Source organism: Dendrobium catenatum, unplaced genomic scaffold (genome assembly GCF_001605985.2).
Source record: "Dendrobium catenatum unplaced genomic scaffold, ASM160598v2 fragScaff_scaffold_621, whole genome shotgun sequence".
NCBI lineage: Eukaryota > Viridiplantae > Streptophyta > Magnoliopsida > Asparagales > Orchidaceae > Dendrobium > Dendrobium catenatum.
In genome coordinates, this window is record NW_021319083.1 from 18567721 (window position 1) to 18580887 (window position 13167).

Below are 13167 nucleotides of genomic sequence, written 5' to 3' on the forward strand. Positions count from 1 at the left end.
TAAAGCACCAAATTTTGGAGCAGTTTTTTTCTTCTTTTTTGGGAAATGAGATGCGGATGCAAACTTTGAACTTGAGTTTTTTATGTGCTAGCATTTTGAGCCTAAAACATCCATCTCATACAATATGATCATTGAATTTCATTGTCATTGTTGTTTTATAGCCTAAGCATAGATCTCGTCTTTCCATCACATCTTCTTTGTTTTAGTAAAAAGAAAATGTGTATTTAATCTGCTTGTTATGCAGTGGATGCAGGGCTGATGCAAACGAGGCTGCTGTCATTCTTCTTCCATCAAATATTATCGTTTTCACCCTTGACTTTTCAGGCTCTGGACTTTCTGGTGGTGATTATGTCAGCCTTGGCTGGCATGAGGTAATTTCCCAATCTCTTCGCCTTTGCCGGTATTTTCTTTGTTTAAATCTTAACATTTGGTGCATCTGGTGTATCTTCCAGAAGGATGACCTTAAAACAGTGGTCTCTTTTCTCCGAGATAACAAACAAATTTCCTGCATAGGGTTGTGGGGAAGATCCATGGGTGCTGTTACAAGGTACTCATGTATTTCTTCATTGTTGATATAGTTTTCCTAAATTTGCAATTGCAGATCTGGTCATGTTTTTGGTTGGTTTATGTCGTTTTATAACAAGGATTCTAATTTTATATTTTTAATGTCTTTTGGTTTCTTTCTTCGAATTTATTGCAGGGCTTTGTAGGTTGGTACTTGTTCATGAACATATTCAATTTTTGCCGCACTTATCTTGATAGGCATCGTCTATTTACCTATAAAAGTGTTCAATACTGAGCTGTTCTATTTTAGAAGCTTATATAGAGCCATTTCCACACTATCATAGTTTAAAGACTTTAGGTTAGCTAAGGATACAGAAAAAGTTCTTCTGGAGCATGAAGCATTATTTTCATGTGACGAATATCGTGAATTACATGTTAGAGTCTGCAACACCATGTGTATTATTGATGGTGCCTTACTATGGTGGTAGCCATATGTGATGAATGAAGCATGAACGCCATACTGACATGGGAGAAGTTTCAACAGGAATTCTGCTTGTAATTTTAATGCAATCATGCAGAGGACAATACATGTTGTTTAGAGTGTAAGGATAAATTTCAAGAGTATATGAAGGCATTCTTGGAGAAATTGCTTCAAATTCCATCCATGAGCGAGAATGAAATACCCTTCTAGTTAGTGGACAAGCTCAAACCATATATTAGACTCATGATACAATTCAAGGGCGAAAGAGAGCTATCGGAGGCCATGAAGATGACTGGGATGTAATGGTGTAAATTGAGCTTGCTTGCACATCAAATCGATGGGCTATCCTTTATGGTTTTGAAAATCCAATTTAAATGGGTTTAAATATCTCATGGGTATCGTTAAAAAACCATTTGTTAAATGAGCATAGAAGGAGAATTTATTAAGCACCGTTTAAGCCTGAATAACATTAGAGCATTCTTGATGAGGAAGTTATGAAACTTGCAAGCCTACTCTTGCACTCCTCAAATGTTCCTTGATTAGTTTTTGACACATAGGCTTCTTTGTTTTAGGAATGAAGATATATGATTACAACATAGACGCGCAAACACTTTTAAATGAGTCTAGGACAAAAAAAAGAAGAATTAGGACTCAAAATACATGTTGCCTCTAACAATGCATTGAAAATTGTACAGGTGTAAAAAAAATGACCCGACCTCCAACCTGACCCAAAAAATTTGGGTTCGGGTTGACCCGGTTAATAGACGGATGTGGTTTGGGTCCTGAATTTCTACCAATTTGTTAAACAGGTTGGACTCTCAAATTAACCTACCAACCCAATTTTGACCCATTTAATCCTCGGGTGGCTATGTTTTGGCGTTGGTGTGTAAGGTACCTAAGTAGCAAAAAAACAAGGCTAAGGTAGTGTTGACCTTGATATACATCCCCCAATCAATTCAAGTGAGCACAACGAGAACGATAGGATGCGCAATGTAGCAAGTCCCAATACCTCGACTACGATCAACCGACACGGTGAAGTGTGTAGTGAGCTCAAAATTCTTAACATCACACAAAGCTACTCAAACATCATATGTTTATGAAACGGACTGTTTAGCGCATTCAAAACGTCAAATTTATCCAAAAAGAAATGCTCGCACATGACTCGATGAATGCAATCGAAACAATGATCTACATATGCGATGTTGTGCAAAGTCAACCGAATGTAACATATTTGTGAAACTGCTTCATCATTACACTAAGAACATCTAAAATACTTAGAAAGTATACCTATAATTCCTGGGTTGCTGCCCAAGTAGAAAACTGAAAATTGCTTGCTTGCGAGGCGACAACATGCAAACTGAGACAAATGTTTGAAGAGGACGTACGTGATGAGTCATTTAACTTTTCATTGTATTTTAATTATATATATATATATATATACACTGATCAAATGGAAACTCAAATAAAATTTTATTTTAATCTTAAGTTTAAAAAGCAACTTCTCTCATTATCTCAATTTAAAACCCTTGAAACCATTTTCATTCTCCTCTCCTGCTCTCTGCACAACAATCTCCCCTCTCACTCTCTGGTTCTCAAGGAACTTTTATTACATCCAGTGAATGTACGCTCCTCTACGTTCGGTTTTAGACCAAAACAGTGCAATACCGAGTTTTTTGAAAAAACTCAAAAAACTCGGTACTCGGTATTGCGCTTTTTTTACCTACAACCAAACGTAGAGGAGCGTACGTTCACCGGATAAAATAAAAGGGGGTTCTCAAGACCCAAGCCGCATAGAGAAGAAATTTGAAGTTTGGCAGTAAAATCAAATCCTATTTTTTATATCACAAATTGGTTGCATTCTATTTTATTTATTAAACTATACAATTATATTTGACATGTGTCAGATAAACGTATTTATAAGTACCAAATATGATAGGATAAAACGTCCAAGAAATAAGCGTTCAGAAGACCATAGTAATCATATCCACAAAGGATCATCGAACCTGCTGCTACAAAGTGAGATAATAACTGCTTACGCTTGCAGTAGAATCTATATCCACGATCCGAGGAATTGCAAACAGCTACAGCCGGAGTATCTGTAATAACATCAATCCCATTAAATAGCCACAACTAAAATAATCCCAATGGATTAGCAGCAATCTTGCTAGAAGAATCGTAGAATTAACTGAATGAACCCAGCCAAGCAATCAGAGGGAGCTATAAAAGCAAGAAAAGAAAGTCATAGGAATTTGGGAGGAAGTTACAACATCACCATTCTTGTGCCCTATGGCTTTGGTCAAAATTGCTGACAAACAAAAAAAAACCTTGCCCATTTTTAAGGATATGTCAACAGCTAATTGGAAAGTGTACTTCGCATTAAAATTTTCTATGCCATCTTTCTTTCCCATGGCTTTGGGCAAGAATATCATTAAAATCTCAATTATGTACAATTCTTTTCTAGGACTTGAAATTCATCTTATATTTCTTGTGTTTGCTTCTACAAATTGTGATGTGTGTCGGGAATTGAAATAGAACAAACTGTACATGGTTCATGTTATTACAATTTTTAAGTTATGAGAAAGGCAATGCAAGGATTATATATATATATATATATATGTTTAAATTATACTTGAGGTACTGCTTGCTTTCTCTTTTTTGTTCTTCTCTAATCTCGTGTAGCATTATAGTGCTATAGTCTTTATTAGATTCCAAAATAGAAGCATGTACCACTCCTAGTTCTTGTTTATGAAGCCAAATAATTTATTTTTTGTTTCCGTAAAGATTGAATAGACCTGCTCAATAGCAACGTTTAAATTTTTCTTGAGGTCACGCTTGCTTTCTCTTATTTGTTCTTATCTATACCTTGTGAAGAATTATAGCGCTGTACTCTTTATTAGAGGCCCAAATACAAGCATGATTTGATAAATGTCTTGCTTAACATCACTATGTCAGATCGTGGATTGAGGAACCTGACCGCTAATGTTCTTGGATAATTTTCCTCCATTGATATTGTTGAATAATTCTCAAGATTTGATTCTTGAGAGGATTTCCTTTTGGCCTTTCCTAGGGTTTATGCTGTATACTATCAATCTTATGCAGCTTATTATATGGAGCAGAGGATCCGTCAATTGCTGGCATGGTGTTGGATAGTGCTTTCTCAAACTTGTATAATCTCATGATGGAGCTCGTTGACGTTTACAAAATCAGGCTTCCTAAATTTACGGTACAGTTGATCATTAGAATAGGCATTCTTAATTTTTTTTTTCTTATTCCATGTATTTTCCCCTATTTTGACCTAAAATCTTGAAGGATGTAAAAGTTCTGTTAATATTAAAACATATCAAATTGTATCCAAAGAATGATCGTAGTTTTATGATTAATGTAGTTGGTAATTTCTCTCTTATAGGTGGTGCAATTATGTTTTTCATAATTACTTTTTTAAGCCTTTTTCTCATGAGATCACCCATTAGCAGTTTGATATTAGTATCATAAGTAGAGTAAATTGAGTTAAATTTACCTGGTGTGTTGTTACGCCGGCCCAGGAGGGGCCGGCTGGACCGGTCCAACCCAGACCGGTCATCTGTTACTCCAGGCGGAAGAGAGCAGGTGGGGAGCGGGATTTAGAGAAAAGCCACGTGGGTTTGGGTGATGTTAGGAGGGAAAATTTTGAATGTTAAGGGCTGTTTGGGTATTTTGCTAGAATCCTTTTGCTTTAATTCGGGATGAATGTTAGTTTTAGAGTTATCTTGAATTTGAATTATTTTGAGATCTAGGGTTTGGTGTTCTTGGGCTCTTGGCTTGGCCGGAGATCATTGGAGAGTTTTTCCTTCCTCTCGAATTGAAGGAAAGTTGTATCTTGCAAGTGCTTTTTCATCTTCTATTGAAATAAAAGTGTTTGTTTCGTTTCCCTACGATTTATACTGAGTTTCTCTCAGATTTCTTTGTGGTTGTGCTGTTTTCCTGCTGTGGACAGCAAATTTCCTGCTGTTTGCTCTTGGTTTGGTGAAAGGATTGCTTGCGAACTCAAGTATTACCTTAGGGTTACTTGCGAACTCAAGTATTTACTATCATGTGTATGCTTGATGAACAGCTTGCTGCTTTATCTTGTTGTATTTTATCCTCCCTACAACCTTGGAAAACAATGTTCATCAGTTGGCATTTTGGTTATTTTGACTAATCATGGATAAAAATTGTAGCTTTCTTGTGCGATAAACTTATGTAGGTTACTATTGGCAATAGTTTTTAATATTTAAATTTTGTCTTTTCTGTCTATCTTTTATCTTTTACTCAATTGATTCCTTTCAAGGCCTAAGTTTAAAACTTACGATATAATTAGGCACCAGTTTTTCTCTAGATTGCCGCCTTAAACAGAAGATGTGGTTATTTGCCAGAAAATCTCAAATTTCACAATTTGATTGTATCAATTCTATGCGTACAATAATATACAGGTGTTGTTCATAATATCATTTGTTACAAAAATTTGTTATGGTGTAGTTCCACCCTCTAGTTCTTGGACGCAATACTATTAAAATCGAATAAAATATTGTATTTTCGTAAGCATATTATTTTCATTATTTATTTAGAAAAAAAAAACCAAATACATCCGTTTTACAAAAATCTTTAGGCTTAGCTCAGAAATGCCTAGTAAGACTTGGACCACCTAATTACGAAGCACCTCTACTTGCGTTGAGAAATTAAGAGGGCCCTCTTTTAGTTTTTTTAATTTATAAGGAAAAACCCTTTGTTTCTATCACGGAAACAGTAATGATGATTACTATTTCTACCTTGCAATCTTTAGGGACCATTTACCATACTAATAAGGCAATTTTGACTTATGATCTAAGAGAGAATAGACCTTTTGTTTTGCTGCCCTTGACCTACAGATCCTCAGTATCATCATAGTAGGCCCTTAAAAACATAGTAAGTTGGAACTACAAGGAGTGCATAATACCAAAGGGTTATACAACTTTCCCAGAAGGGGAGATGTATTTTTCTTTAGAGTTTTTGTGGTCTTACTTTATCATTCTCGGATCAACTGATATAACTTTTTATTACCTTTCACATAGCTTAATTAACACTAAATGCATTCTTGATCATAGTTTGAATATTATGTTCTAGATCCACTCGACACCTTAGTTGTTATAACAATTTATTTCCTTATTTAAGATTGGAATGATGAATTCATTTTGCTTCATTGTTTCTCATCATCCCTCACTAGTAATCATTGATGGGTTGTTGACTTCATACAAGGGGTGGACAAATCAATTCTTTATCTGAGCCAATGATGGGTTGAAGTACCCTAACAGGCTTGAATTGGGACAAAAGAGGTCATCTAACTACAATCTTATTCTAATTACTTGATCTATCTACTTGCTCTTATTAATCCCCTTAACATCTTCAAAAATCTCTAGATTTATAATTCATACATCTTGATCCGCCTTCCATTTTTTTATAGAGGAATTAAACGGGGAGGGGCGTGATCTCTTATTAGACATTATTTAAATGAAAAGAAACATGAAAAACGATCGAAGGTAAAAGACCTGATTTCAAGATGAATAATCACATTAGGAACATTTTGAAAATCTATATATTTGTAGGTTTCCATAATGAAGGAGGAATATAAACCAAATCAAATTGTAACTTTGATGATCAAATTAGAGCCAGTCATGTTTTAGCCGAGACAATTAAGTAGGTACCATTACAGATACATTTGGTGAGCTAGATTTCTTGATATTCAAATTCTACTAAAGATGCAGCGAATCTAGACTAATTCCTCTACATCGGTTTAATAAGTTCTAGTTGATCAACATTCAAAGCAAAATGATTATTCGGGATTCATCATTTTCATTTGCATCCTTTTAGATAATATAGCTTCTACTTGTTAATGATAGCAATGATTCAATTTACATCTCTTTGTAACTCTAGTAATATTTTATGATAGGGTCCATAAAAGACAGATTCGTGGGAACACTAAGGATTATAATTCCAAACCACTTAAATATTCATGTGTTCCTGTTGTGAGATGTTGCGTTCTCATTCTTACTGGTAGCTTGATTCATATTTACTTTTATTCTGCAAATTCTCAAGCATATTCTATTGTGATCGTGCTTGTCAGAGTGGAATTGAAATATTCTCGTTAACTCTAAGGCTTACTATTATTCATTTAATTAGTATTGGATAAGATTACTACAGCAAGTCCTTTTTTCCCTCTTGGTAAAACACTTTATGATTCTCTCTCTTATGCGCTCTCTATGTATGGCGATACTCTTCTTCCTCTCTATTCCTTGCTTGTTCTCTGTTTCTTGCTCTCTCATTTTTTGTTCCTTTCCTTACTTTTTCGCTTTGGTTATCTCTTCTTTCTTCTTCTACTCCAGAACCCATACCTTGTCTCAATTACACAACAAGATTATTCCCCAAGTCTGTTTGAAAACTGCTATTAACAAAGCACTGAAAACCCTACAGATTTTCCCATAACTAACCTTACAGCTTGCTGCGGATCTAGCCTAAAACATGTCCCATTACATTCCCTGAAACCCACTGAAACCCTAATGTCGAGCCTGAAAATCTGAAATATGCACACAGGAATTCTGCATCTCAACTGCTTGCGTCATCCCATCTCCTACGGCATCACTAGCCTTCACACTTACCAAATGAATTCAGCCCTCTCATATGAGATGCAAGCAGGGATGACTCAGGAATTAATGTTTAGGTTCTGAAAATAATGAGAGTGCTAAAGAATCTCCCTAGGACACAATAGAAATATATGGAATGCTTGAAGAGAATAATTTAAACTGTCGGGGCACTAACTTGAAATGGCTGTAAAGAGACTCCATCTTGAAATTCCTTTTTACAGGCAAATAAATAGAATACAGCTCACATGAATCAGTAAGTGTAACCCGTAATTGCTGCAACTAAGTAAAATTTCTGAAACTATTTTAGTTTATTTTTCATTTTTTTTAACACATAGGGTAGAACCATAGATTACTAATTTTTGAATAAAAACGTGGCTAGCAGGGAGCATATTCATCATTCTGAAAACATGCTTTTTTACAGAAGTCATAGGTTTTTGATGATCTGTGTTTTAAGCATGCATTTTCTCTGCAGTAACATATCTAAACGTTGTGATCATTATATGGTTAAAAAAGTTGTCACATTTGTTGCACTAGGTCAAAATGGCCGTTCAATATATGCGGCGTGTAATCCAGAGAAAAGCAAAATTTGACATCAGGGATCTTAATGTTGTACAGGTCTGAACCTAAAAAATATTTTTTTCTGAGCTGTCACTTTTATGGCAGAAACTAAACAATTTTTTTACTATTGTATCCAATTGAATCTACAGTACGCACCAAAGACCTTTATTCCAGCATTATTTGGACATGCTTCAGAGGACATATTTATTCAGCCGCATCACACTGACCTCATTTACCAGTCGTATGCAGTATGGATTCTTTTCCCATTGCTTTCACCATAATAACGATCAATATATTCATTAAACATTTACACTTTTGATTGAGCGTAGCAGCTTGTAGTTGCTCTTTATTTTTAGTCATTCGAAGTATTTGAAATTTATGTTTCTTTTCCATCCATCATTTTGCAGGGTGATAGGAACATAATCAAATTTGATGGTGATCACAACTCTCCGAGGCCACAATTTTACTACGATTCCGTTTCAATTTTTTTCTACAATGTTCTTCATCCCCCTCAGATTCCTGCTGAGTTTTCAAGTAAACTAGAAAAGTACTATGATTTGGGAGATCTACCAGTTGAAGCCAATTCGGATGAGGTGATCTTTAACTATATATTCCTGTATCATTAGGAATAGCTAGTTTATTTTTTTTTTTGACGTTTTTCTCTTTTTTAATCATAGCACTTTACCATATGGATAGAGATTTGTTTCATATGATTTTATTTTTGTTTATTTTTACTCACGCACAAATGAACGTCATTCATCTTATAGTTCATGAGAAGTTGCATGTAGTATAAATGCGTTAACTCCAACTCGATCCACAAGTAACTTGAGCTTTTGACCAATTAATTGAGTTTGAGCTAATTTATACGAGTTTGAATTGGCTTATTTATTATAAAAAGAAGAAGATATTCTAATTAAAGTGCCTATTGCGTTAAAACATCTTATGTTTTTTTTTCTCCAGAATGTATTATATCAGATCCTCTCTGGGCTTCGTGCTGCTGGAAATGAATCAGCAAGCTCTTCATCTGCAGCACCTGCTCTTCCAAAAGGTGATGGCTGATTTTGATGAAATAGGAGAGCCTGCGATTCAGTTGCTTTTTTTAACAAGCTAAATTGCATGCATGCTATCTATGTAGGTCCACATTCAAAATCTGTAGTCGAACTGCTTTCTGAAAGTGTATCCCAGATTTCTATGATTGATGACGACGTCGTATGTCCTTCTATTTGTTTATTTGTTTTTCTGTTTTTCCATTTAGCAGTTCTTTAGAAACAGGTTACTTTGCCTTCTGATACGCAGGATTTTCTTCTTGAGCATAGTACTGTTGCTGAGATAGACGGTAATAATGCATATGAAACTCATTTACAGGTAAGCAGTTTAAGCAAAAAAAATCTTATTATCATTTGTTGCTTGTATTTGTTATGCATCCTTTCTGACCCTGCCACTTTTACCTATCTAGGATAAACAAAATGGGCTGGATGAGGAATCTCACACGTGCTCAAGCTCCAACAGGGAAAGCCTTGGTAGATGCTCTTCTCTAGGTTTAGTTAGTGTAGGTTCATCCTCTGGTGAATGTACTGAAAATCCCAGCCGCAGACATCAGGTATCTACTCCCCTAGCAACCCTGATATCCTTTTCACTCCCCCTTCTTCTGGAGAGATTATTCTGTGCGGACACCGCACGGGAGAACCGTCCGGTTCACTCTCAGGTACCAAGCCGTACCGAGTATTGCTCGGTATGATCTCAGTATGGGACATGGCGCATTTTCATTAGGGACTGGAATCCGGACAGAATAATTTTTCCTTCTTTCTGTCATTCTAATATTCTTGTTTTTCACTCATTTACTGCCCGGCTTTGCTTCCTATAACCCTCCTCATCTTTCTTACTTTCTTCTCGATTTTCTCCCTTCCAGGCATAGCTTGTGTTTACTGTGTTACATGTTACATATATAGGGACTTCAATTTGGCTCTCTCAGTCCCATAATTAGTTTATATTGGTTTATTTTACAAGCTCTTTTACTGACTAGCTCTCTAGCATGATCATATTCAGCTTCATTTTGGCTCGATTATGTTAATATATCTACAAAGATATGTATGCACACGAGCGCGTGCCGCCTTGCATGGACAAATCATATTCAAATTTCATAAAATTGGCATCCTATTACTTTTTATGGTGTTGATTAAGATCGATGGTTTTGATTTTTCAATTGAATTTTGTATAACTTAAAAATGAGCAAAAATAAAATAGAATAAAAAAATTATCTCTATTCACACTGAAGGATAGTGCTATCTATGGAGAGAGAGAAAGAGTAGAATGATTTTTTTTCCCTTTTAGTTTAATTTCTACATCTGCCACTTTATATAATCTTCTAACCCAAGTTTATATTATTGGTTGGTCTACAAAATAACAATTACATGTGAACTGTGGTTAATAATTAATATGATTGTTTAATATTCATCAAGCATGTTAAAAAATACAAGTCTGTTTGGATGACATAAAAATTCTCTTAAAAATCTCGTTTTAATCATATGTTTCATAAATCAAAATCATCTCATATAATACAATGTATCATCAACAATTCATGTATTATTAGTTTTAAATACATTTGAACTTGTCTACCCTTTGAAATCTCAATTATCATTTCATGCAATCAGAGTCATTCATTTTGAAATCATGCATTGAACCGGTTGATGATGTTAAGGAATGGATGGGTTTGATCTTTCATTTAAATGTCTTATTATCAAAATATATTTATGTATTTGTGTGTGTGTGTATATATATATATGTATATGCACGTGCACATGTATAATAGATAGAAACTGGTGAATATTTAGGTTTCGTTTGGGACAACTTGCTTAAAGCAACTTTCTAGTATAAAAATTAAAAATTTTATACTAAAATGCTACTTTAAGAAGCAGTAAGAAAGCCGTCCCAACAAAGCCTTAGTTTAAATAATTTTTTTTATTCAGCTGGAAGTTTCTTAAAGAAATCATGTCATTATTATTCGACAAGTTTTATGCTAGATGTCGACTATCTAACACAATCCTCTACTTTTCTCATCCAGGACCCGGTTAGGAAAGTAGAAGTATTAGATTTGACTTATGTTAAGAAAGGTAGAGGCAGACCTAAAAAGACTTGGTTAGAAAATGTTAGAAATGATTTTTCTTTATTATATTGAAACGAGAATTTGACTTTTAGTATGACACAATGGAGAAAAATGATTCATGTAGCCGACCCCAAGTAGTGGGATAAAGGCTTGATGTTGTTGTTGTTGTATTCGGCTGGAAGTTTGTGGATCGCCCATTCCATTGGTTTAACATTTTTTTTTTTTTTTTTGTCCAAACAGATTATGCTGAAAGCACTTGCTACACCTCTCAGAAAAATCCATCGCAAATCACCCAAACCAAAGGAGAAGAAGAACAAGAATGATGCGCCGGGATTGAAAAAATCGAAGCGCTGGGGTAAATTAGACAGGGCCGAGGCATTATTTCGTCAACGCTTGCGCCTCTGTCTTCTTGGACGGTTCAATCACAAGCGCAATCATTCTACTTGACAGTGTAGAAAAAAGTGAAAAAATTACATAATTTGATTGAAATCAGTACTTGTTTCCTTTTTGAGGCCTTACAAATATGCAACTCATTCAGCTGAGGGATTACTAACCCAAACGAGGTTGATCTGATCTTTCTGAGTTTTCTTGTAGCAGATAAAGTTTCTTTGAAGCATTATGGGTTGAGATGAGTTTCAGTTGGCCTCTTTAGGGAAGACATTTGAACTTTGAAGACTGTAAGGCATTTGTTATTGTTAAGACCTTTCTTTTATGTTGATCTTATTGGTATGTTGGTGTCTTTAGTTCTTATTAATTTGCTGTCTAGATTTTGGTATTGCAGTATACCAGGCAGTCTAATTGCAGGAACATCAGGTGAAAATGTAATTTGTAATTTTTTTTTTTTTTGCAAATATATCTTCTTTGTAATGTACTGTTAGAGAATTTTATTATGTCATTTGCTTTTATGGAAGTTGAATTTTTCAATTGATTTTATTGTTTGCATCTAGCACTTTATTTTATCTTTGGACTTTGAGATATTCATAGATGAAAAATTATCTGAGTTGATTTTCATTAATTTGTATAATGATTTAGATTTTATTTGTGACAGTTTTTTTTTTGTTAATTTTTAAAATAATTTTTTAATTTATATTAGAAAATAGTAAGAAGACAGTAAGAAAATTATCCCAAATGAAGGGTAGTAATTATCGGGCATGAAAAAACATTAAGATAATTTTAGAAATTAAAATCATCAGAGTAATCATTGTGATAAGATCATCTCCAATCGAAATGCATAGGGTGATATCCCATATACCATTTGCTCCATTCGAATGTTAAATTGCACATCAAAATTTGGTAGGTGAACAGTGTGACGTCAATATTGAAGTTGCATTATTCATTTACGTCAATTTTTTGTGTTATGAGATGTAACACCCCACAATACTCCATCATAGTATTATAGAGTGTAACAAGAATAACCATAACATTTTCATCCTTAATTTCTCATTCCATTTCATTTCATTCAAGATCCATATAAAAGATCATATAAACATCATTTAATACAACAAATAAAGCATCTAATAATTCCCAAGTTTTATCACTGACTTGATACAGAGCCACTAAGGAAATTCAAATAATTTCAAAGTAATACAACATTTAAACTACTTACTAACCTCAATAGTCAACTTCAAACATACATTAAACATTAACATAAATGTAATTACTTGCAAACTAATCTTCTCCCACTTTTTGTTTTCCTTTACCTGTAACAACAGCCAGTAATAAAATACTGGTGAGCTATGAGGCTCAAATAAGCTATGCAAAATTAAATAACAATAAAAATGAATTGATAAAATGAAATACAATATTGAGCTAATCATTGCATCAACTTATCATTATTTGTAAAGCATCAAAAACATCATATTGAACATTATCTTTTATGTCATTGAGTT

At 34.3% G+C, this 13167-nt stretch overlaps 1 protein-coding gene across 2 annotated transcripts; it reads left to right on the forward strand.

The window, feature by feature from the left end:
* The first annotated feature begins 250 nt into the window (after positions 1-250).
* Positions 251-12206, forward strand: LOC110112322. Of its 2 annotated transcripts, XM_028695227.1 has the most exons (10): positions 251-371; positions 453-547; positions 4085-4208; positions 8325-8423; positions 8583-8768; positions 9136-9223; positions 9311-9384; positions 9472-9540; positions 9632-9775; positions 11519-12206. In XM_028695227.1, the coding sequence occupies exons 2-10, from the start codon at positions 531-533 to the stop codon at positions 11723-11725; spliced, it is 1008 nt and encodes a 335-aa protein (XP_028551060.1). In that variant the 5' UTR covers positions 251-371; positions 453-530; the 3' UTR covers positions 11726-12206. The 2 variants fall into 2 exon arrangements, with proteins under 2 accessions (XP_028551060.1, XP_028551061.1); XM_028695228.1 differs by lacking the exon at positions 8325-8423.
* The last annotated feature ends 961 nt before the right edge of the window (positions 12207-13167 follow it).